The sequence below is a fragment of the Rhinichthys klamathensis genome, unplaced genomic scaffold, assembly GCF_029890125.1.
Source record: "Rhinichthys klamathensis goyatoka isolate OS25496 unplaced genomic scaffold, OSU_Roscu_1.1 h1tg000114l_1, whole genome shotgun sequence".
Taxonomy (NCBI): domain Eukaryota; kingdom Metazoa; phylum Chordata; class Actinopteri; order Cypriniformes; family Leuciscidae; genus Rhinichthys; species Rhinichthys klamathensis.
In genome coordinates this window covers 2,901,629-2,927,707 of record NW_026606651.1, presented here as the reverse complement: position 1 = coordinate 2,927,707, position 26,079 = coordinate 2,901,629, and the positions used below count along the sequence as shown (strand labels likewise).

The window sequence follows — 26,079 nt, the reverse complement described above, 5'->3', positions numbered from 1 at the left end:
CAACAAAAACACATTGCATCACTGATTTTCATTGACTTCACATTCTCCATTGTCTGGCCACATGATGTCTCTGGAAGAATATTGAGATCTACTGTTTTTGTATTTAATTGATCAAATCATCTCATAACCGGCTTCAGGAAATACAAGAGCTGAATGTTTACATAAATGTTTAAATGTGTGTGTATGTAAACTAGCAGCTTCTCTGTAAAAAAAATGATTCAGTTTCTAGCTCATGCCAAACCCTGAGTCTGTGTATATGTAACTGTGAATATGAGTGTATGAGAAAGAGAGAGAGAGAGCCTGAGATTTTATATCCGTCTATGCTACTTTCTGCATGACTTTAGCAGTGAACCATTTTGACCCATTAGCCATTACCTAGTGCAAATAAAAGGTCTCCAACAGGGGTGTAAAAGTAGAGAAATTGTACTCAAGGTCTGGCCCAGCGTCTATATTAGATCGCCATTACACAGTATGTGCACTTATGTGTACTTACATAAGAAAGTACTGGGTAATGTAAGGTAACTACATGGGTTAAGGTCAGGTTTCAGGGTAGGTTCAGGGTTAGTACCCAGTTATTGTATTTACTATAATAAGTATAGTACCGGTATACACATAGGTAACAGGACCGTAAAATAAAGTGCTACCAAGATTGCAAGGTTTAAGATTGTGATATAAGCCAAACTCTAACCCAACCCTTTTATTTTTTCTAATTTAATTACTAAAAACAAAGGCTGAGTACACACAGAACTTAAAGCAAAATGTATATTCTGAAACCTGTCTCAAGTCAAGTTGGCCTATCTCATTTTAGTTAATCCTGCCTATAAATGGTGGTTATAATCCAAATGGACTAATCAGATTCTTTGCAATGTTACATGTTGTTGTGGCCAATCATATTTCACAATGGAATGGATTTGGATGTTTCAATTAAAAGAAAATTATTTGTTAGCTCAATAAGCAAAATAATAAGAATGATTTAAACCATGATAATGCAAAATATGTTTGTATTTTGAAGGTCTAAAGTAAATTGTAGGAAGTATGATTTTTGCAAGTATTCTATTGCAACAGTAGTCAAAGTAACATACATTTCCTAAAATAATTCTTTAGAATATAATGAAGTACAATTACTCCAGTACTTTACACCCCTGGACTCAAACAACATATTCAAGCATATTCAGCAACCAAGCAGAAGTGGAGTGGCATTTTATTGCCTATATTCTTTTACACAATAACACAATAACTAACACACACACACACACACACACACACACACATACACACACACACACAACAGACAGACAAAACAGCACCTATCTTATTTCATAGTTGTATTTGGAAATGGAGAAAAATTCCCATACGGTAAATCATCCCTGCCGGTAGGGAGTTTTACAGCGACCCAGTCTCTTTCCTTCAGGGAAGTTGATTACGTTTTTACATCCTTTAATGGTTCATGTAGTCAAGTGGTCATACACTACATGGTCAAAAACATGTGGACAATGTTGGAACATGGATGCAGGGATTTGCTCCCATTTAGACACGAGCAGATTGCATGCTTGATTTTATGCTCCTGTCAGTAACAGATGTAGCTGAAATGTCCAAGCTGTTTAGAATAGGGTGTCCACGTACTTTTGTCAACGTAGTGTACATTTTGATTTCCAGGAGTTCCAGTTATTAAAGTTGTTGGTTTTATCTTCCAGGTGGTCCAGATGGAAGTCAGAAGCGAGCCACTTCAGCGAGGCTGGGCACTGTTGCCTGATCCAGATGCAGCTGGTGCAGTCCTGTGTTAAAACTGGCACACAGGAGACTGCTGGAGTCACACGGAGCCAGAGACACCAACGGCCCTGAACCGTCCAGCGTTAACGTGTACAAACATGCTGAAGAGAGAATATGGAGGAGACAAGAATCAAACCATGTGGATCGGACTCATTTTTTTGTGATTATTCCGGCCAGACGTTTTTAGGAAAAGCTATTTGTTGCCGAAAAAGCATGACATACACTAAATGTAATGCGTTTACTGTTGCCTTTGACAGTAGCTATGTTTCCAACCACCTATTTTTATGCACATTTGGGATATCAAAAAAAAAAAACTCTAAAACTCTACGCATAAACTCTAAAAATGCACATAGTGAGATGGATAAATGTTTTATCTTATAAGAATAAACTATGATGAAAACACATTTACTGAATGAATCCCTCGAAAGCTCAACAAAAGGCTCAACAGCGGACTAACCAGTGGACCAATTTCATCGCACAGCATGTCAAACGTTGGTTTGGTCATTCTGAAATGCCTGAGCCAAAGTCTGTCATCAAAATGATTTTTTTAATCCTCTTCCAGAAGCGTCTCGCATGGTTGCGTTCCCAAAACATCAGCATCCGAATGCAAGATAACACGACAACGTTTCGTCTGCGCTCGCTGTGAGACGCAAAAAATGAGCCACAGTGGTTTCCCCGATTGCAGCAACTTCCATTTTATTACAGATATTTTGCACAAGTTTCCCGGAAAGTGACGTTTTTTGTCTCTTGAACACATGGGATGGAAACGCTGCTTATTCGCAAACGATTTATATGTCATTCCAATTCTGCGAATAAGTTCAATTCGCAACTATGGATGGAAACATAGCTAGTGTTGTTTAATAAATATATATATTTTGTAAAACCGGGAACCGTTTGCATTCAAATTCCACAAGTCATGAAAATCCTGAAGTTCAAAAAGTTCAAAACAGCATTTATTTGAAATGTATACATATTTTAAATATCTTTACTGTAACTTTTGGTCAATTTAATGCATCCTTTCTGAATAAAAGTTAGCCTTGTTAAAACCAGACCATTCTCAGTTGTAACGGAGTTATGGTCTGGCAAAGCAGCATAGACAAATCATTTCCAGAGGGGCGTCACCAACGGACGTCGCGGATAGACCTAAAACCAATCCGAGCGATGAAGGAGATGACGTATGCAGAGCGGCGGAGAAACCGAGTGTTGTTCTTTGCTCGGTTTTTAACAAAAAGGAAACGTTCAAATCGCTTAAAACAGACGCGATAGCTGATTCGAACGAGTGATGTTCGACGGCGGCATCCATCTTTGTAATGTAGGCTACAAAATCTGCTTCAAAATCCCAGCGCTGTCGTCATCGTGTAAAGCCCGCCCCAACGTTTCTGGGGTGCGTTTCCCGAAAGCATCGTTAGCCAACCATGGTCGCAAGTTCCGTCGTTACCAATAGAGTTCAATGGGAATTGCGACCAAATTGCGACCATAGTTGGCTAACGATGCTTTCGGGAAACGCACCCCTGATTGGTGCCTCGATTTCGACGGATTGGAAATGGGCTTGAATGAGCTCTTTGCCAGACTAACTTTCAGAGCAAATCTAAATTTGCCGGAAGTTGTCTGGGTTTTCCCAGGCTAAATAAAAGAGTGAATTTCTTAAAAAAAAAAAAAAACATCTTAATAATCCCAAACCGTTGAACAGTATTGTAATTAAATACATTTAATTATTCTAAGACTTTATACTTAGAAAGAACTTTATTGCCAATTATGTTTGTTTTGGTGACAGAAGAAGCTTCCTGTGTACACAGAGACAATAACGGTACACAAATAGTAGAATACAAAAATAATGATATATGTGAATTAGATAAACAAATGTGTATAAATGTGTGTATATATATAAACAAAAAAGACAAATTTATAGGTACATGACATGTGTACATATACAAATAGAATAAAATTACCAGGGAACATCAATGCATTATGTAAACTAAATACTAAATCATTTTTATTATGATTACTAAGCTAATTAAAATGTGGGATTTATTCAAATATTGATATTCATTGAAATATATGCCAGCCAAAGGTGATAGGCTTCCCCAGCTGAGTTTGTTTCCTCTTACTGTTTCTTTTTTTCATCTACCTAAACATCTTAGACCGTTTTTTTCCAAAAGCAGGAAGCTGTCTTAACCCACTGGCTAATCCTCTTTGTGTGTTTAAAAAACAGAATAGTGCGTATGTGTTACCTGCAGTGTTCTGATCCCATATTTTGACTGAGCTGTCATACGATGAGGACGCCACGAGGGCAGGACACCCGGGACGGGGAGGCACAAACACGCAGCACGCTGTGGTCTGCAGGTGTCCTCTGTATTCGGCCACCTTACAGCCGGGCTGTCTGAGGTCCCACAGCTACACACACACGCATAAACAAACACGCAAACAGATAAACGTATGCACATGCACAGCTGTGCCCTGGCAGTATCCGCACACACACTCACCGTGGCCTCGCAACCCTGCCCACCGAAACCGTTGCTGGACGACAGCAGGTGGTAACAGTTGGAGCTGATGTCACAGTGTGTCTGAATGTACTGCTTTGCTGGAAACGTGTTAGTCACCTGCCAGGTACGACTATCCCACACCCTGAGACAGACAACAAACATCAACACACGAACAAAGTCAAGTCAATTTTAGTTATATAGCATATATTTTCACACACACATTTTTTCAAAGAAGCTCTACATCAAAATCATGATTTGTAATTATAGTCGTATTTAGCAGATTAGAGCTGTGCAACAATATATGGTTACGCTTTATTTCAATAGTCCACTTTAGACATTCTACTAACTATAAGTAACTTTGCAACTTCATGTCAACTAACTCATTAGAGTATAAGTAGACTGTTAGGTTAGAATTAGGATTAGAAGGATAAGTTGACATGTAGTTGCAAAGTTATTTATAGTCTGTTGAGGGAGCATTAAAATAAAGTTAGCAGATATAAAGCAGACAGTCTACTAAAACTAATGAGAGTCAGTTGATATGTAGTTGAAAAAAGTTACTTATAGTTAGTAGAATGTCTAAAGCGGACCATTGAAATAATGCGTTACCCAATAGAGTTTACATTTTGTGATGATACAAGAAATCAAGCTGTTGAGATTTGCTATATAGTTATATATCACTTTACATGAGTATAATGAAAATAATTCTAAAGCATTTATTAATATTAGTTCATGTTAATTTCAACATTTGCTAATACATGATTCATGTCAAATCAAAAGTTGTATCTGTTGATATTTAATGGACATGAACTAACAATGAACATTTGTATCTGACTAATTAACAAAGATTAAAAATACTGTCTCTAATGAATTGCTAATTGTTAGTTAATGCATTACCTAAAGTTAACTAATGGAACCTTAAATGCACAGATGTATTTTGTAATGAACAGTTAAATTGAAATACTTACATTAACTAAAGATTAAAAAGCACTCTAACCAATGAATTGCTCATTATTAGTTCATTTTATGTTAACTAAAGGGAACTTTTTGTAAAGGGTTATTGATATACTATACATCCAGCTTTATATTTAGAGCTTTGTGATATAGTTTACATTTTGTGATGATATACAAGAATCGCGCAGCTTGTTATTTGTTTAGTAAATATTTCCAGAGAAACACATCTCTGCAAACAATGACTGTAAACCACTGTAATGGATCATATGGCATATCACGATGTTCTGACCTGATAGTTTTGTCTTCTGAGGTTTGGACAATAGATGTGCTTCCTGGTACCCAGCACACATGTGTCACCTGAACAGAGGGCAACAGGACAACACACATTCATATTCAGTGGCTAACAATTATTAGACAAATAATGCACATGTGTTAATGCGTTCGCGAAGTGGTTACCATGTGTCAAGACATTTGTCAGGGTTTCTTACACATCTTATTTCTTACACATCTCATCCCAAACCTCCGTTGCTTATACCAAAATGTCATTTTAGAGCTAGTAACAGAGGCTTGAGCCATTGATATGCAGACTAATGCAGTTATTGGAGAGTTTGATAGATGAATTACCTGCATCTGTGCCTCTCAATGGTGTTCGGCAGCAGCGTCTCTACTAATAGCGAAGCTGTAAGTTTAACTGCTTCAAAAACAGCGACGTTACTACCTTGCTACTGAGAAATCTCATGTAGTTTTGCAGATGCTGAACTATGTTATTGATTAAGTTGCAGGGCAGCGCTAACAACAAGTTTTCGTGCGCGTGAATGTTTCCGTCTGTGTGTCAGTGCTGAATGTGTGCATTTGTATTGGAGAGAGCGGGAGAAAGAGAGCCTGTCCATAGACAATGAAACATAATTCTGTCGGAAAAAAAACATGAGAAATAGTTTGTCATTTTTATACGATTGTTTGTTATATTTATTTGCTTGGTCAGTGGTCTTTCTGGGTTTTGATTAATTTGCTTTTATAGGCTGTAAGGACCTTTTAAAATGCTGAAATCATTTGGCGAAGTGATATGGAACTGTTATGTGATCAAAACCTGCCTGGAACTACTTTAACTGTGCGTTTACTAGAAAATGATTGTACACCTCAACCAGTCAGAATGAAGCATTCAACAGCCCCATAGTATAACTAATAGATAATTCATGCACGAGAATATTAGAAAATAAATATTAGTCAATTTTTGAAGACTGGCTTTTCTAACCAGGTTGCGTGAGATGGTGTTTCTCTGCAGACATTCTCCCGACTCAATGTCCCAGAGGCACATGGAGTTATCACGAGAGCCCGTGCACAGCTTTGAGCCATCTACAAGACAAAAAAAAAAAAAAAACACAGTACAGGATCGTGTTTAATTTGTGCACGTTGCATGTTATCATTTGAGCATTTGTTCACCTGGGCAGACCGCTACACCGTTAACTACGAGTTCATGGCCACAAAACTCCTGGATGGGTTCTGTATCTCGACCCAAATCCCACATCAGCACCATCTTATCCCGGGACGCACTGAAGATTAAGGAACTTCCTTTGAGACAGCACAACTAAAGGAAAACAGAAAGATTTATACTGTAAATATATAAAAAAAACACACTTATTCATTGCTTCATCTCTATGTGTGCAAAATATATAAAGGTACACTATGTAACTTTTTTTTGTTCAAAATGAACAAAATTTTAATTATACATTATGATTTTAAAAAATACATAATGAGTCAATACATCATCAATCCTTCTTCCAAAACGTGTTTTTGTCTTACCATTATTCACTTTGGTAAGCCAATTATAAGTGTTTATTTTAGACCTGTCGGATGGTTTTTGTGGGAAATTGCGTACATACGTCACTCAAGTGTGTCTCGTCATATCTGTAAATAAAGAAAGGTTACTCCTACTTTGACGTGTGTATGGTGTGGTGGTGGCATAAGTTAGTTTTCACAACACACAAAAAAGGTTGCCGAAAAGTGCAGAACAGAGGAGAGTCTGCCGGCAAAAAGAGAACATGACAGAGCTCATAATGAAACAAGAACTAACATTGGCTTGGCTTTTCAGAGATGCCATTTTTATTGTAAAGCATTATCTATTGTGAAGTTCATTTTGATTATGGTTGTTGTAGCTGTGCTGGAATTTATTCTCAAGAAAGTACCGTGTCTATTAATAGGTAAAGATACAGTAACGTCTTCAGATAGTCAGCTTGAGATCATTTCCATCTAAACTGGTTATATCTCTTAAGTCTAGTAGTGAATGTTTTATGAGCAGTATGATAAGCATATTCATCTGCACAGTCACGCAGAGCTGAAGCACAACCAAAACAATGTTCTTCTGCAAAATGCATGCGGTTTTCTTTTTTAACCACTAGAGGGCCAAACGTTACATAGTGTACCTTTAAACAAAATCTGTTTTGTTTATTTTTGTTCCACCATTGCAAATGGTTCCAAAACAAGTAAAAGCATAACCCGACTTTGTTCGCTGAAATCTAATTAGAAAGATTTACTGTAGTTTTATTACCTTTGTGATCTCTCTGCTATGGCCCGGAAATGATTTACACAGTTTTCCAGCCTTCCAGTCATAGACAACAACAGCCTGACCCAAAAACAACAACACAAATCAAATTAAAATGCATATTTCAATCAAACTTTGAACAAGATATTATGACAATTATTACCAGTTTGTGTAAAGCCTTAAATGTGGAGCATGTAATTCCTAGTGGCACCAACCTGAACGGCAAATGTAGCTAGATATTTACATTTTTACATGCTTAATGTTGTCTGACGTTGCTATGGTGTTCCAGGTGGTTGCTAGGTACTAAGACAGGATGATACAGATCATGTATCATGCCAAAGAGGTGTATTTTCTGAAAATTGTATATATTTTAAAATGTCATTTATTCCTGTGATGTAAAGCTGAATTTTGAGCATCATTACTTCAGTCTTCAGTGTCACATGATCCTTCAGAAATCATTCCAATATGAAGATTTGCAGCTCGATAAACATTTCTGATTATTATCAATGTTTAAAACAGTTGTGCTGCTTATTTTTTTTCTGTGTGGATACAGTAGCATTTTTTTAATGATTCTTTGTGATGAAAAGAAAGTTCAAAAGAACAGCATTTAAAAAAAACAAACAGAAATCTATTGTAACATTATAAATGCCTTTACTGTCACTTACTTTTGATCAATTTAATGAGTCCTTGCTGAATAAATGTATTCATTTCTTTCAAAGAAAAAAAATATTTTTAATAGTAGTGTATTTCAATGAAAGATTGATTTGACACATTCTTTTATTATGTGAGAACAAAGAGCGTAAGTTAATATAATTTCATTTATATATTGATAGTAACTAAAGAGTTTACAGTACATTATTAACGATTAGTTAATTTACGCCAGTGTTATTTTAGTATTAATTATACGTTATTATTAATTAATTCATTTTCAGTTTTAGTTTTAGTAATTTTACTATGCACTTTTGTAAATATTTATATTATTCTCTTCTATTATAATTTTTATTTCAGTTTTAGTAACTTCAACTGAGTTTGTTTTAAATTGTCATCTAATATTTTATTTCAGCTAACAAATACTTTGTACATATACACATTTTTTTTAATAGATTAATTTTCAATAACACTGACTACACTTATGGTTCACTTTGCCGCAGAGTTTTATAACACTACTGTGTAATTAAGCAGGTCCTTTAAAAAAAAAAAGAAAAAAAAAAAAGAGAGAAAATGCTTTGGAATTCATTCCATTCAGTTGTAACGGCTTTATTATCAGTCAGCAACAGTTAAACCAACAAGGCAAAGCAGTGAAAGGTCAATTGTTTTTGCATTTCCAATGGGTGCTGAAGCAATGACTTCACCTTTGACATCCAACACCGCCACACTCGTTAATCTCAAAACCTATTCAATGCTTCTCCAGCTCACCTGGTCATGCCCCCCTGACGCGCAGAGGTCAGAGGTCAGGCTGACGACACAGTTGATGGCATCTGTGTGAGCGGGTTCATACTGCACTACCTGTGGCACGAGTGCAGTCTCCCCCTCTTTGACCCTGTCAAGGTGATAACAACAACAACAGAGCCTCAATGACCACAAACTCCTCACAAGCATATGTCAAATCATTATTGCTCATCATATCTCACTTGTAAAGGTCTGAGCGCCGCCGGAACTTGCTCTGTAGTTTCCCCATGTTTGTATGGGTGTCCAATCACCTGATATCAGGAGGACTCTCTCATCTCCCCACGTCGCAAGCCATCTACAGACTCCTCGGGATCTGAGAGAATTACACAGTTTCTTTTTTCTCATCAGTCCCTGGCAACCTCATTAGCTGCCAAGAACAGATGCTGATGTTGTCTCTAGCATAAGCTGGTAATCAGTTATGTATTGGACTCAGTTATGTATGGGCACAGCTTGCATCTGAGAGCTACAGGAAGACAGGGAGGGCGACCTGAATCCTATTAAGTGCATTAGTTCCTCATCGCATTAGGTAACGAGAAAGATGCAATATGGCAATATTTGGCCAAACCAATATCCCCAGTAGACATCTTCTGCAATAAACCGTCATATGAAATGAAACAGCAATATGCAGATATTTACATATAGGTATATATATATCTATATGTCGGTGCCCGTCCACAATGCATTGCTCATTTGAAGGCAAACCAGCAAGCACTGCATGACATACATCGCCGGCTTTTAACCCATGCATCTAATATTAAACTACATTAGACATACGTAGACGCAATTTAAATTCAGTGAAGTTCGCGAGGACAGAACTAACTAAACTTACCGTCCCGTGCCGTAAGACGATTATCCGGGTTTCCCAATCAGTGTGCCAGTGTTATTGTGAATGCCTCGCATGTGTGTGTGTGGGTGATGTCGGAGATATTTGAAAGTACGCGAACGAAGGATTTATCGCGCATCGTGATCCGTTTCGGCAGTAAATCTTCCGCGGCTCCTCGAGTTCAGCTTCTCAATCTCCATAGCGTGAGCGACGCTTTCGCTGTTACCAGGCGCACGAGATCACGTGAGCACACAGGGGGCGGGGCTTCAGGTCACATGGACTGTCTGAATAAAAGAATTACTACTATTCATTTACATACAACAAAACAACCAGTAAATAAACAGAAAACGAAACTAAACTAAAAAAAATAAAATAATGTATTCCAAATTATTATTATTATTTTAAAATGTTCAACACGGGAAACAGTGACAAAACGCCAACAATGGAACAGAAACATCTCTTAGAAATATCATATTACATTAAAAAATTTAAACGACAAAGATGTCTTCAAAACCTTACAGTTGTTTGTTTTTTTATAGAAATTAAAAAAAATATTTAAGTCAGTGGAAAGCAATCTCATATTAATTCAAATTAAGCAAAAAATATTATGCTATGAATGAGAAAAAAATGTTTAAGCACATAATATCTGTAAATGTAATATAAAAATGTAAATCAGACTAATTTTACCTCATTATGTGCCCCCATTCAGCAAGAATATATATATTTAAAATGTATAAAAAAATCCATAACGGCAGTGTGTATTGATCTACACAGATCTTTTACTCAAATTTACACAACAATTTTTAAGTTTTATTTTAAACTTTGAATCAAGTAAATTACTTTATATATATATATATATATATATATATATATATATATATATATATATATATATATATATATATATATATATATATATATATATATATATAACTTTCACTGAGCAGTTTAGACTATAGTCTACACCAGGCGAGCGAGATTTGAGTTTGTTAAGGTAACACAACATTTCCACCTATCACAAACATTTTAGATAATCATTCCATGATTTTTATATGAAATACATGCCTAGACTTTAAACGCACAATTGTTTAAAATGATGATACCGGTATGGTCAGAGCCTTCCAAACTGCTTGAGTTTTATGAATCAGAAAGAAGCTTATGGGCTCTGCGGGTCACTTGACTGAAACAGCAACAATGTGCTCTTTGTGATCAAAGGCCAAACAACACAATGCTTGATATAGTTCAATAAGTGTTTCTTCTCACATATAAGACCCATAGCGTGAAATACTAGTTTATTAGTCATCTTTAAATGAGGACGATCCGACTGTAATCTTACATGCAGAATTCAGATTTGCGCCTCAGGATGGCCCAGTGGTGGTCATCTGAGCTTATGATTACACTAATGACTGCACACAGACCTACCGCCCCTTCAAAGTTAATCTTTCCAGTGAGACCTATAGAAGGCATGGTGGAATAAACTCCTTTCTTTAGCATTCTAAAGTTGCTAAAAATGAATGAACTCAAAATGAACGAGCCAGAAGAGTCTACAACTTTAAGAAGAAAGGTAAGCTTTCATTTGAATTTTGAATTCATGGTCCACCACAAGGCTCTCAGTGCATTATCCACAGGACTGAGTGTGGAAAACGCAATTGACATGCATGTGTGAAAAGACAAAAAATATCCCAAAGATGTCCTACAGAGCTTCTCTGTGCATGGCTCTAAAGGGAATTTCATCCTGAATCAACTCTGAGCCCATTCATTTTCACTGTTCATGCTCTAACAACAGCATGATTGTATTTCTGCTAGTATATCTGTTATGCAGCTCATCTAGAGCTCTGAGAGCAGTTCTGTCCTAGGATGAGTTCATATTTCAGACACTCTGAATCCGTGATTAAGAGACGTTTGGAATATTAAGCGAAATGTTAAAATATTTTGGACGAGTTTCAAAAATGGGCAAAGACAACGGAGAGCTAAAGGAATATCAGCCCTTACTTAAAGACTTCAAAGAACCCGTTCAACAAATAAAGGTATGCTTGAAATGATTCTTATTATAATATTGTGTATTATAATTAAAAATACTCAGTACTAGCAGGTTATAACTAGTATACTACTCAGCACTCGTCATAATGAACAGTGATGGACAGGACGTGCTTATGTGTCTTGCATATTACATTAATTATTTTTTTAGATTATTGTATATTTGTTGTATTTTTGCACATGCATATATTTGGTACCACTTTGCAACTAAGTTCAATTTGTTAACATTAACCATATTAGTTTAACCATAAACATTATTTAATGCACTGTGAACTAACATGAACAAACAATGGACAATTTTAACAAAGATTAATAAATGCTTTAAAAATATTGTTTAATGTTAACAAATGAGACTTTATTGTGAAGTGTTACCATATTTATTGTATATTTTTGCAGCTCTTCAGCTGCTGTTGCAATACTGCAGTTTTCCTCTACTCTACTCTACTCTACTCTACTCTACTCTACTCTACACTACACTACACTACACTACACTACACTACACTCTACTCTACTCTACAGTCTACTCTACAGTCTACTCTACTCTACTCTATTACTTCACTTTTAACTGGTGTCGTTCATACTTTTTTTTAAACATGCTGTTGTTAAGCCTGTACTTAAAAAGCCCAGTTTGGATCCATTACAACCCAAGTGTTACAGGCCGATATCCAAACTTCCATTCATGTAAAAAATTCTAGAAAAAGTTGTAGCAGAACAGCTCGTCCATTTCATGGAGAATCACGAGTTTTTTGACAAATTCCAGTCTGGTTTCCGTAAAAAGCATTCTACAGAAACTGCATTACTTAAAGTTTCTAGTGACATTTTTATGTCAGCTGACTCCAAGGAATACACAGTTTTGGTTCTTTTGGACCTTTCATCTGCATTTGATACAGTTGATCATAATATTATGATAAATATAGACTCCATGAGCTGGTTGGGATGTCTGGATTGGTTTTAAAATGGTGCTCTTCCTATCTTTCGAGTAGAAGTTTTAGTGTTTTTGTAAATCAATTCATGTCTGAAACTGCAGGGTTGTCGTGTGGGGTACCTCAGGGTTCTGTCTTGGGACCCACCTTGTTCCTTTTGTATATATTTCCTCTAGGACAGATAATTAGTCAGTTCAGTGACATATCTTACCATCTGTTTGCAGATGATATTCAACTGTATTGCTCGTTCAAGGAAACTGAGTTCCATAAATTGTCTTCTTTAACAAACTGCTTGACTAGTATTAAACAGTGGTTATGTGACAATTTCCTTCTCCTAAACTCAGAGAAAACAGAAACACTGATTATTGCCCCTGAAAGTAAAATTCCTCAGATTAAACAGCATATTTTTGACTTAGACTCGTCTTTTCATCCGAGCCTTAGGAGCTTAGGTGTTGTTTTTGATTCTGCGATGTCCCTGGGGTGTCACTCTAAACAATTGGTCAGAAACTGTTTCTTTCAACTAAGGAATATTTCCAAATTAAGAATACTGGTGTCAAAGGGTTAGTTAGAAATGATTATTCATGCTTTTATTTCCTCTCGCTTAGATTACTGCAACAGTCTTTTTACCTGTTTGAACAAGAAGGAGCTTCACCGTCTCCAAGCCATTCAGAACTCTGCCGCAAGGCTTTTAACTCCCACAAATAAAAGAGCTCATATCTCACCTGTATTAGCAGCACTTCACTGGTTACCTGTCCAGTATAGAATTCAATTTAAAATCCTGGTCCTTACTTTCAGAGCCCTGCAGGGTCTAGTTCCTCGCTACATCTCTGGGTTGATATACAGCTCCATACTCCGACCCGTAGTTTGAGGTCATCAGGTCAGAGGTTGTTAGTGGTTCCCCACACTCATTTTAAAACTAGAGGGGATCGTTCATTCCAAGCAGTGGCACCTAGGCTGTGGAATGCTTTACCTCCTTCTCTACGTTGTGTGAATTCTGTCGAAGCTTTTAAAAAGCAACTAAAGACGCTGCTATTTAAGCAGGCTTTTAGTTAGACGTGGGGTTGTTATGATTTTGTTTTATGTTTTCTATTTGGTTTTAAACTTTCTCACGTATTGTACTTTTGTTTTATTTGTTTTATTGTATTACATTCTACTGTGAAGCACTTTGTGATTTTTATCTGTAAAAGGTGTTATACAAATAGACTTTACTTACTTACTCTACTCTCTACTCTCTCTCTACTCTACTCTCTCTCTACTCTACTCTACTCTACTCTCTCTCTAATCTCTACTCTCTCTACTCTACTCTACTCTACTCTACTCTACTCTCTCTCTAATCTCTGCTCTCTACTCTCTACTCTTCTCTCTACTCTACTCTACTCTACTCTACTCTACTCTACTTTCTCTCTACTCTACTCTACTTTCTCTCTACTCTACTCTACTCTCTCTCTACTCTACTCTACTCTACTTTCTCTCTACTCTACTCTACTTTCTCTCTACTCTACTCCACTCTACTCTACTTTCTCTCTACTCTACTCTACTTTCTCTCTACTCTACTCTCTCTCTACTCTACTCTACTTTCTCTCTACTCTACTCTACTCTACTTTCTCTCTACTCTACTCTACTTTCTCTCTACTCTACTCTACTTTCTCTCTACTCTACTCTACTTTCTCTCTACTCTACTCTACTTTCACTCTACTCTACTCTTTCTCTACTCTACTCTACTTTCTCTCTACTCTACTCTACTTTCTCTCTACTCTACTTTCTCTCTACTCTACTCTACTCTACTCTACTCTACTCTACTCTACACTCTCTCTCTAATCTCTACTCTCTACTCTCTACTCTACTTTCTCTCTACTCTACTCTACTTTCTCTCTACTCTACTCTACTTTCTCTCTACTCTACTCTCTCTCTACTCTACTCTACTCTACTCTACTTTCTCTCTACTCTACTCTACTTTCTCTCTACTCTACTCTACTTTCACTCTACTCTACTCTACTCTACTCTACTCTACTCTACTCTACTTTCACTCTACTCTACTCTACTCTACTCTACTCTACTCTACTCTACACTCTCTCTCCAATCTCTACTCTCTACTCTACTTTCTCTCTACTCTACTCTACTCTACTCTACTCTACTCTACTCTACTCTACTCTGCTCTACTCTGCTCTACTCTGCTCTACTCCTAACCACTATAAATATTAGCTGTTAACAGCAAGTTTAGATCAAAATCACATCTGAACATGCATTTTGTACTGTGTTAACTGCAGGTTCCCAGTAAGTCTCTTCTTCTGGCTGTCTGGGCTGCTGGCATTGGTGGAACCTTTCAGTATGGGTACAATATTTCTATCATAAATGCACCGACCAAGGTAAGAACTGTGCATCAAGCCTTTACCCGATTATTCATCACTTTACTGAAGCCTGTTTGTGTTTACACATAAAGCAGACTTTGTATAATATGCATTATACCGTCACATTAAGAGGAGTTTGGAGTTTACTTTGGTTATGTATGTATGTATGTGTGTGTGTGTGTGATGTATAAGTTATTATTGCAGTCGCTCATCAGATTAAAGTCACATGAAATCTGTAGTTAGTTAATATGTTATGGGAATTTTGTTCCCTGTCACACTTTTGCAATTTTTTTTAACTAAATGTAGCCTACTGATTCCAAAACCCACATTTGGGCTTTTTGCAGTTTTTAATTGTTAACTCAGGGTCAATTTTAACCATGTTTCACAATGTCCACACATTAGCCTAGATTAGCAATTGACATTCTAAGATATTCTTTTTGATAAAATATTGTTCATGTTACTATTATCCAAGTTAAAGGTGAAGTAGGTGGTTTCTGAGAAAAGCTAATGAAAATCTAAATCAACACCCAAACAAACAAATTTGTGAATATTTGCCAGATATCTGTGTGTGCCATAAAAAATATACGTTTGTACATAGTCCTTGCATAGGAGAAAAAACAAAGTGGATCAGAGCGATCACCATACACTCATGATGATGGAGAGTGAGCAACCGGGACATTTGAAAGACCATAGAAAGAGAGATGGCTGAGATATTATCAAAGAGGAAAAGGTCAGATGAAGCACGTTAAAGGTAGCGTAGGCATTCGAACGGGCTAGCAATAGCAAGCTAGCTTTGAAAGCATGGGATCCCACCCTCCCGGGATCCCACCCTCCCTTTAGAACGTCTCCAAAGCCACGCCTCCTTCAAAACACATGAACACACACAGTTCTGAGTCTGAGAGTCTGCAAAGGTAAATTACCTCATGTCTCAAAGCACATAACATGCACATAAACCACTTACAGAGCTCTAGTTGTACCTCCTGACTGCAGCAGATTCATTTCAGTATTGATAGTGTTGACATAGAAACGTATAAATTCAGGAAAAGCTCGGGGTAGAAGGTAATTACCATTACAAGGCGGGTAGGACATCGTATCATTGCATTCGGATTGCATGCAATGATTGGATGAACATTTTTTGGTCCTGAGACTTCCACTGAAGATATATGTTCATGTTTTATTAGTTAGTTGCTATCAGGATGTGAAGATTTTCAACCAATACAACAAAAAGTATATATAAAACAAATGGCCTACCCTATAGTATTAGAAAACCCTACCACTGGAGGGATGTTAGAGAGAGGGAAAGCCTGAAAATGGACACCGAGGTTGCTTTGTTTTTTCTCAATACGTGAGTAACATTGGATTTGCTGTTTCACAAAACTAATGCTGCTGTTGTTGATTCAGCTGATTCATCTATACTTGCGTGAACTTTGGGGGCGGAGCAACGAAGGGACGGGCCTGTTTTCTGTTTTCAAAAAAATCAACAGCAGTGTTTCTCAGAAATCGCTTACTGCGACTTTAAATGCACCCTTTCCTTTCACGTAAGACAGTATTTATTCCATTTGCTTGTGTGTTATTTCATCAGTCTGTACAGAACTTCATTAATCAGACATGGACAGAGCGCTACAACACGGAAATCTCCACACAGATGCTCACTCTCCTCTGGTCCACCATTGTGTCCATATTCACTCTTGGTGGACTTGTGGGAGCGTCCGTTGGGGGAACTCTGGCCATTAGATTTGGAAGGTGAACGGAAGACAACATACTGTATAGAATGTGTTTGAAGAATGCATTCAATTACGTTTTTAGGGATGTTACAGCCTTGAGATACATTTTCCCATCTTTTTTTCAGGAAAGGGACACTATTGTTTAACAACACATTTGCTCTGCTGGCTGCTTTCTTCATGGGCTTGAGTTATCCTTCGAGCACTTTTGAGCTTTTAATCATCGGACGCTTCCTGACAGGAGTAAACGCAGGTACAGTATCTCAAGGTTTAAAGCACATAAAATTAGTGAACGTTGATCTTTTTTTTTAATTCAATCAACATTAACATTATACACTATAGTTCAAACTTAAAAATAAAATAAAAAAATATTTACTTTTATTCAGCAAGGATGAGTTAAATTGATCAAAAGTGACAGTCATGTCATTTATAATGTTACAAAAGATTTATATTTCAAATAAATGTTGTTCTTTTGATTTTTCTAGAATCCTGAAAAAAGAATCCTGAAAAAAAAAAACATGTAATGGTTTTTAAAAATGTTAAGTAGCACAACTGTTTGCAACATTGATAATAATTGGATGGAATTGTGTCATAAGCAGCAAATCGGCATATTATAATGATTTCTAAAGGATCATGTGACACTGAAGACTGCAGTGATGCTGAAAAATACACCTTTGCATCACAGGAATAAATTACATTTTAAAATATATTCAAATAGAAAATGGTTATATTAAATTGTTATGTTTTACGATATTGTTGTTTGTTAAATAAATAAATGCAGTCTTGGAGAATAACATTTTTTAAAAATTACTAACTGACCCCACACTTCTGACTGGTAGTGTTTTTTTTTTTAATGAATACAAATATTAAACGTTATACAGCAATCTATAAAAGGGGAAGGTCAAAATATATAAAAGAAAATAAATAGTTTGTTATTAAATACAATTATTTAAATTGAAATAAATTCCTTATAAGGTTCACAAATATTTAAAGTCTTAATAGATTTTTTAATTTAGAAAGTTTCTAATATTATCAATGTACAGGTTTGCTTTACTCCATAAAATCATAAATAGTTTTTTTAATTAGTACATTTGCATTCATGAATATGAAATTTAGTCAGAATATCTTCTTTTGAATTATCAGCTATTTAATAATAATATTTAATAGCTGAATAATCAGCTATTTTTTTTAGCGAAAAGTATATTTTCCCACATCAGTGAAAAAGCCGTAGGCCTGAGACAAAGCAATCCCAAAATAAATGCAAGTGGTTTAAATGTATTCATTGCATGTTTGGAATTTCTGTAAGTGATTTGCTGGATAGAATTTGTTGTTGCCTTTATGATAAGCCTATCTGTTAAATGACTAAACATAAATGAGAAGCGTATTGAATTAAATAAGTTACACAACATTAAGAGCATTATTTTATGATCCCATAACTGACATCTCATTTGAATGACAGGTATCGCGATCTGTGTGCAGCCTCTGTATATTGGTGAGATCGCACCTAGAGCTCTGCGTGGAGCCATGTCCATGGGGACCTCCATCTTCATCACCGGGGGGATCTTAACGGGACAAGTGATTGGCCTCAAGTACGAAACAAAGGCATTAACACCACATAAAGCATAAGAGGAAGGTCAAAATTTGTCTTAAATATGTCTCCTGTTGATTTCCCCCCCTGAAATGTACTAAATTTAAAGGGGTAGTTCATTAAAAAATGAAAATTCTGTCATAAATTAGACAACCTTGTGTCGTTTCAACCCCGTACGACTTTCGTTCATCTTCGGAACACAAATGAAGACATTTTTGATGAAATCTGAGAGATCTCTCTGTATCTCCATTGACAGCTACGCAACTGACACTTTGATGCTCCAAAAACTTCATAAAGAGATCGTAAAACTAATCCACATTAATTGAGCGGTTTAGTCCAAAATTTTCTGAAGAGACTTGATCGCTTTATATGATGTAAGTACTTTGTACTTGTCAAATTTTTGGGTAAACTAACCTAATTGCTGACCCATACAACAATCTTTGACTTTATACTGTCACAAGTCAAAGTGGATGCAGCATCAAAAAAAAAAAAAAAAGAAAAGTTTTCATTTACAGAAAATACCTTATTTATTAGAATATTTATTACCAATTTTTTTTTTTATTATTATTCCTCAACTCAAAATGTCTGATAATGGCAGAGTTACACAAAAACAGCCTTATACACTGAAGACTGGGGGGAAATTCAGCTTTTCCAATAATAATATTACACAATATTGCTGCTTTTACGGCATTTTTGATTAAATTAACAAATATTTAACCGGTAGTGTATAGCATACAAAAGATTTCTCTTATTGTAGCCTACTAAATTATATTTAAATCAACATGGCAGTTGATTTTTAAGACTCTCTCTCAAAGGTTTTTAAGTCTCTCTCTCTCTCTCTCTCTCTCTCTCTCTCTCTCTCTCTCTCTCTCTCTCTCTCTCTCTCTCTCTCTCTCTCTCTCGCTCTGTCAGAGAGTTGTTAGGTAAGGAGGAGTACTGGCCCATACTCTTGTCCACCACGTGTATTCCAGCCATCCTGCAGCTGCTGATTCTGCCCTGGTTCCCCGAGAGCCCCCGCTACCTCCTCATCGACCGTGGGGATGATGTCGCCTGCACAAAAGGTACGGACTGGTTCAATAACTGTACACAATATTGTTTCAATAAAGAAGGTGCTAGTGCCAATGCGATGTTGTTGGATATATACCCGTTAATATAAATTTTTACTTGTTGTTAAAGGAAGTGATAAAGCTCGGAGTATTTGTCTTCTGTGCTGTCCAAATTATATAGACTTTTTGTGGAATCAGTTGATGGATTGCTGAGGTCAGTAATAGTACTACCAAAAGTCTGTAAAAAAAAAAAAAGAGGTCTCTTATTCTCACCAAGGTTGCACTTATTTAAATTAAAAGCAGTAATATCGTGAAAAATTATTACAATTTAAAATAACTGTTTTTTATTTGATTATATTGTATAGTGTAATTTATTCCTGTGATCAAAGCTGAATTTTCAGCATCATTACTCCCGTCTTCAGTGTCACGTGATGATTTGATGCTCATGAAACATTTCTTATTATTTTCAATGTTGAAATCGTCAGCTTAATATTTTTGTGGAACTTTCTCTTAATCAGATTTTGTGATGAATAGAAAGTTTAAAATAATAACATTTACTTAAATCTTTTGTAACTTTATTCATGTCTTTATTGTCGCTCTTGGTCAATTAAATGCATCCGAGCTGAACAAATGTACTAGTTTCTTAAAAAAAAAGAGCAAAATCTCACTAAATAAGGAGTGATATGGCAAATTAAGCAGTTTACAGAAAATATCAGAATGAAATTGAAAATGAAATACATTTTTCTACAATCTTTACCAATGTGCTTCATGTGATAATTCAAAAATACTGCCAGGTATTGCATTTAACTGAAGATTTTTATTTTATTTTTTATGAATCAATGGATGAAGATTAATATTAGCAGTTGATCAATAACCAGGTAAACAAACCACAAAATCAGCATGTAAGTTTTCAAGTCAGGAAATGACTGGTCAAAACTGTATCTGGTTCCTGCTTGTTTTGATCTGTTTTTCATGTTTTGCCGGCAAGTAAGGTCATAAGACACATTTAAACTCATGATTCCATTGAAGTGAAGATGATGTTCTCATCTCAGCTGTGTATAACCAGAAAATCAAAACATTTAAATACCGAAGCGAAAAATCTCATTGACATGATCCCTCCTGAACGGTTGTCATGATGTGAACACACTGTCTGTAAGGAAGATAAATCAAACCAGTTGAGCCGTAACCAACAACTGAAGCGAGGAGAAGAGAATCTCGTGAGTAAAGGAATGCTATGCCCTTTGCCACTTTCTTTCAGCTCTAACGTGGTTCCATGGGCCGGATAAGTACCATGGAGAGAAGGAGGACATAGAGAGAGAGAGGGACTGTGCGATCGGCATTAAACCCAAGAAGCCCTGGGAGCTTTTTAAAGACAGCAGTCTTCGCTGGCAGCTTCTGACCCTCTTAGTGATCCACACGTCCCAGCAACTCAACGGCATCAATGCGGTGTGTATCTCGCTCAGACACCCAGAGACAATAGCTTCACATTAATGGCTTGAAATATAAAATGATCAGCCTTGACTGCAGATATGTGCACTATTAAAACAAAAAAACACACCCTCCCTTCAAAATGTCATGTGACCGGCCTGTGAATTACACCCTGATCTTTTATCAAGGCAAATTATTGAAAAAAGTATCTGTGTGACATTTATCTCAGCTCATAATATGCATGAAAGTGAAGCAAAGCCAATGCTGAACCATGTACAGTAGGCCCACACATTATATAGACAATTTAAGCACTATTAAAAAGTAAATGTCATTGCATTGGATAAAACACCAAGAGAGAGTACAAATGCACATTTCAGACACTGTTTTGTAAGGTTTAATGTTCAAAATTAGATATACTGTTAAAAATTTTAAGACTACATAAAAATGTATGCTGTTTACGTGACCTTTTAAAAGTAGACAATATGAGACACATTCTTTAACTTACAGAAAAATCTGGGGGGAACGTGAGGAACTTTTTCCTATGGTAGATTCCTATTGAAAATTACTGAATTTTTTCCTTTAAAGTCCCCGTGAACCGGAAGTTGCAAACGACTTTTCTCCAGTGTTGTGACGTATTTCCGAGAGAAACGGAATACTAAATGAGGCAAAATAGTGGGCGTGGCTTTTTTTCCAACTAGCACCTGATTGGATCTAGAAAAGTAGGTGTTTTCATTCAGCCTGTCTACTGTCAGTTGGAGGGGCGTGATTACGGATGTTAAGAAGACGCCCAAACCGTCAAACCTACGTCATCAGGGAAGGTCCTCCAATGCAGAGGGGAGGGGAAATTTCAGATTTTGATTAAAGATTATGAAGCCAAAACATTTTTTTGTGTGGATTGACTTGCATGGATGAATTGTTCACCACAAAACGATCAATTTAGGCAAACAAAGTAAGTATGGTCAATTTTAAATTCATGGGGACTTTTCATTGTTCAAATCACATGTGTCCTTATGACCCCAGTTGATAGAGATTTCTCTCCCTTCAGATTTATTTTTATGCAGACTACGTGTTCACCCAGGCTGGGATTCCAGCTGACAAGATTCCGTACGCCACAGTGGGAACCGGAGCTTGCGAGTGCATCACTGCGCTGACCTGTGTAAGTCTGGGATTTACCAGCTCAAAGTCGTTTATCTCAGAAAGCATTTTTGGCATAAAATTGTTTGGCATATGCCTGTTGATCCAGAGACATGTCCCACAAATCACACAGTGCTGATCTGACAAATTGTGCTTCAGCCTTTAGAAGTAGTTGCATGGAGATTTTAGAAAATTATATGAACCCGATGTTGAAAGGTTTTTCAAACACAGGAGTTTTGTGTGTGTGTGTGTGTGTTTCAGGGTCTTCTGATCGAGTCTTTGGGAAGAAGGGCTCTGATTATTGGTGGATACTCTCTCATGAGCCTGTGTTGTGTCTGTTTCACCGTCGCACTGACTTTTCAGGTTAACAGTGATCTATAAGAAATTCTATATGCTAATACTATACTATACTATACTATACTATACTATACTATACTATACTATACTATACTATACTATACTGTACTATACTATACTACTATATATTTGCTGTTTTTCTCAATATATTTATTTTGTGAACCATGTCAATATTTTTTTACACTCTTAAAAATAAAGGTTCTAAAAGGGGATTTTGCTGCAATGCCATAGAAGAACAATTTCAGAGAAAAGTTGTAAAAGACCTAATTTTCTTAGTGTAAAGAACATTTTAATAATCTAAATGTAACCCCTCTGGTTCTACTCGCACCGCGACGAGTGGGATTCGGTGTTACCGGCAGAGGAGGCGGGAGCACTAACAAGGACACTACACTGTCAGAAAAAAAACATGCAGAACAGTTTGTCAATGTGGCAGTACCCATAAAAGGACAAATTTGTACCATATCCATCCCCTAAGGGTGCATATTAGTGGTAGTAATGTATCCTTAAGGTACTACTATGAACATTTTAGGGGTAAATAAGTACAAAGATGACCCTTTTAAGGGTACTACCCCAGTGACAAGCTGTTGATTTATTTTGAGAGTGTAAAGATCGCAACCAGCATCGTGATACTCTTGAGGCCAGGGGAGTGAGGTTTACTTGCACAGCTCTTACTATCTGGCCTCTGTTACATACAGAACCCTTTCTCATAAGGAACCATTTGTGTGGTACAAAGGTTCCTCCATGGATGTTAAATGGTCAGTTCACCCAAATTTTTTTATTCTGCCATCATTACTCACCCTCATGTCGTTCCAAACCTGCAAGACTTTTGTTCATCTTTGGAACACAAATGGATATATTTTTGATGAAAATTGAGAGCTTTCTGTCCCTCCATTGACATTTACACAACTGACACTTTGATGCTTCAAAAAAGTTTTTGAGATTGTAGAACTAATCCATATGAATTAAGCGGTTTAGTCTAAATATTCTGAAAAGGCAAGATCACTTTATAAAATGAACAGATAGAATTTAGTCTTTAATTCATATATAAACATTCATAAACTCACATCAGTGAGTTCAAGGATCGGAAGCTCAAGGATGTTCGCTTGATGTGCGAGAACCAATGAGGTTCATTCTCATGTTATGGATCACGTTTGAGTTTCCACAAGAACCAATGAGGTTCAATCTCGTGTTACACATCATGTTTGAATTTCCACCAGAACCAATGAGGTTCATTCTCGTGTTACACATCACGTTTGAGTTTCCACCAGAACCAATGAGGTTCATTCTCATGTTACGCATTACATTTGAGTTTCCACAAGAACCAATGAGGTTCATTCTCGTGTTACGCATCACGTTTGAGCTTCAGCTAGAACCAATGAGGTTTGTTGTCAAGCGTCAAGCAGATTCGGTTGAGCTTCTGTTTATGTTCGCTGATCAATGTCTAAATGTGAATAAAAGCTTAAATTAAATATGTTCATCATATAAAGCAATCGAGTCTCTTCAGTAAATTTGGACTAAACCGCTCAATTCATATGGATTAGGACAGAAAGCTCTCAGATTTCATCAAAAAGATCTTCATTTGTGTTTCAAATATGAATGAAAGTCTTAAAGGTTTTAAAACGACATGAGGGTGAGTAAAACATTTTTTGGGTGAAATATCCATTTTAGCAATTTTTTAATTTGCTGCCCAAAACAACAATCTATGACTTTATGTGGAACCAATTCTATTAGGAACCTTTATTTCTATAATGTCTCAATAAACTGCAGTCATACTGTATGATAAAGTACGTTGAAAAATGGCATAAAGTTTGTGATCTTAATATTTGTTTCAAACATTGATATGTATGCAGATTTAATTGAATGTTTTCAATTCAATTCAAGTTTATTTGTATAGAGTTATTGTAAAGAGTTCTTGCAATTTATTGGCGTGTGTTTGTTGTTTCTCCCTCACAGGAGTCCAGCACTTGGGTTCCCTATCTTAGTATGACCTGTGTTTTTGCCTTCATCCTCAGTTTTGGCCTTGGACCAGGTGAATGAATGAGCAAAAAAGAAAGACAGAAAATGACATAATTAGTAATCTTTTAATACAAACTGTATTCTGTCTACACTATTGTTGTGTGCATTGGCACACACTGGTGTAAACACACACTAGTTTGATCAGTGATATAAATGTGCTTTGTGCTGTAGGTGGTGTGACAAACATTTTAACAACAGAGATGTTTACCCAAACCGATCGGCCTGCTGCATACATGATTTCCGGCTCTATCAATTGGACCTCTTTCTTCCTCATCGGCATGATCTTCCCATTTATTGTGGTATACACAAATGCCTTTTCCTCTCTTTTTAGAGAAGTGCCTTTTGATGAGTGGGGCTGGTCTACACAAACATTTGGCGCTACACTGTGTATTATGTACAGAATGGGTTATCCAAAAATTGTATTATTAACAATTTCACAAAGGAACTGTGTTTGTCCAAGACACTGGACCATATTATTTACCATGCATATTTTGTCAAATTATTAGGGTTAATTACTTTTTAATGATAGTTATTTAAAAACGTGAATTTAAAGGCTTTGTTTTTAACCGTGTGACATTTTTCTTTATCTCTCCCAGAATGGCCTAAAGCAGTACTGCTTCCTTGTTTTCCTTGTTATCTGTTGCTTGGTGGCCACGTACATCTTCTTTGTGGTCCCAGAGACCAAGAACAAGACATTTCTGGAGATTCAGAGTGAGTTTCGCTCTAAAAAGAAGCTCACTGCTGCCAATGGTACTGAGGGCCCTCTACTGTCCACACCAATGTAAAACACACAATACAGTAGGCCGACATTCACAAAGCACTGTATTTTAATATTTGAAAGGGCGTGTGTAAAATGTGCCAAAAAATACATGGAAATGTGAGATCAGCAAATATCTGAAATAAAGATACTTGTTGAACAAGTAATAGTGTACTATGTAGTAATTTGCAAGCGTGTGATCAGTTATTCACACACAGACTGCACGAAATCATGTGCCTTCAAAATGAATACTGTCTTTATATCAAGGAGAGTCACACAATGAGGGACTTTCAATAGTATTACATATTGGATGTGTTTTAAAGAAATGAATATGGATAAAACTCTCTGCAGCGATACTATTTAGAATCATTGTAGGCTACTTGTTTGATACAGGTTTCTGCTCTAATTCTGTAAACTGGATCAATATTGTGACCGTAAGTGAGGAAGATACAAGTCATGAAATCACTGCATTAAACATGTACAAATTTTGACAATAAAGAAAATGTTCTCACAACACATAATGCTTTGTCTTTTTCCCACAGTTATCTTTTATTCTCAACAATCTTAAAGTTATCAGATATTTTACAAACTCTAAAAATCACTACATGAATCATACTTGAATTTACTTAATTTTAATGTCAACAAAAATGTTGATAGCCAAAATGTTTTCACGTGTGCAAAAAGCTATGTGTTTTTCAGAATCAGTCTT

At 36.4% G+C, this 26,079-nt stretch overlaps 2 protein-coding genes across 3 annotated transcripts; one reads left to right on the top strand and one right to left on the bottom strand.

Annotated features, from left to right (window-relative positions):
- Nucleotides 1-1,310: 1,310 nt before the first annotated feature.
- On the bottom strand, nt 1,311-10,256 carry wdr31 (WD repeat domain 31). The gene is made up of 10 exons (XM_056254781.1): nt 10,022-10,256; nt 9,375-9,505; nt 9,160-9,283; nt 7,750-7,824; nt 6,645-6,789; nt 6,457-6,557; nt 5,494-5,561; nt 4,254-4,395; nt 4,002-4,164; nt 1,311-1,871 (listed from the first exon to the last, which is right to left on the bottom strand). The coding sequence occupies exons 2-10, from the start codon at nt 9,419-9,421 to the stop codon at nt 1,711-1,713; spliced, it is 1,026 nt and encodes a 341-aa protein (XP_056110756.1). The 5' UTR covers nt 9,422-9,505; nt 10,022-10,256; the 3' UTR covers nt 1,311-1,710.
- Nucleotides 10,257-11,430: 1,174 nt separating this feature from the next.
- On the top strand, nt 11,431-25,799 carry slc2a11b (solute carrier family 2 member 11b). 2 transcript variants are annotated; one of them, XM_056254777.1, is made up of 12 exons: nt 11,431-11,579; nt 15,243-15,341; nt 16,906-17,066; nt 17,173-17,297; nt 18,504-18,633; nt 19,545-19,693; nt 20,937-21,124; nt 22,152-22,262; nt 22,502-22,603; nt 24,551-24,626; nt 24,785-24,912; nt 25,210-25,799. In XM_056254777.1, exons 1-12 carry the CDS (start codon nt 11,526-11,528, stop codon nt 25,396-25,398), a joined length of 1,512 nt encoding a protein of 503 aa, XP_056110752.1. In that variant the 5' UTR covers nt 11,431-11,525; the 3' UTR covers nt 25,399-25,799. The 2 variants fall into 2 exon arrangements, with proteins under 2 accessions (XP_056110752.1, XP_056110751.1); XM_056254776.1 differs by lacking the exon at nt 11,431-11,579 and adding an exon at nt 11,866-12,042.
- Nucleotides 25,800-26,079: the final 280 nt, after the last annotated feature.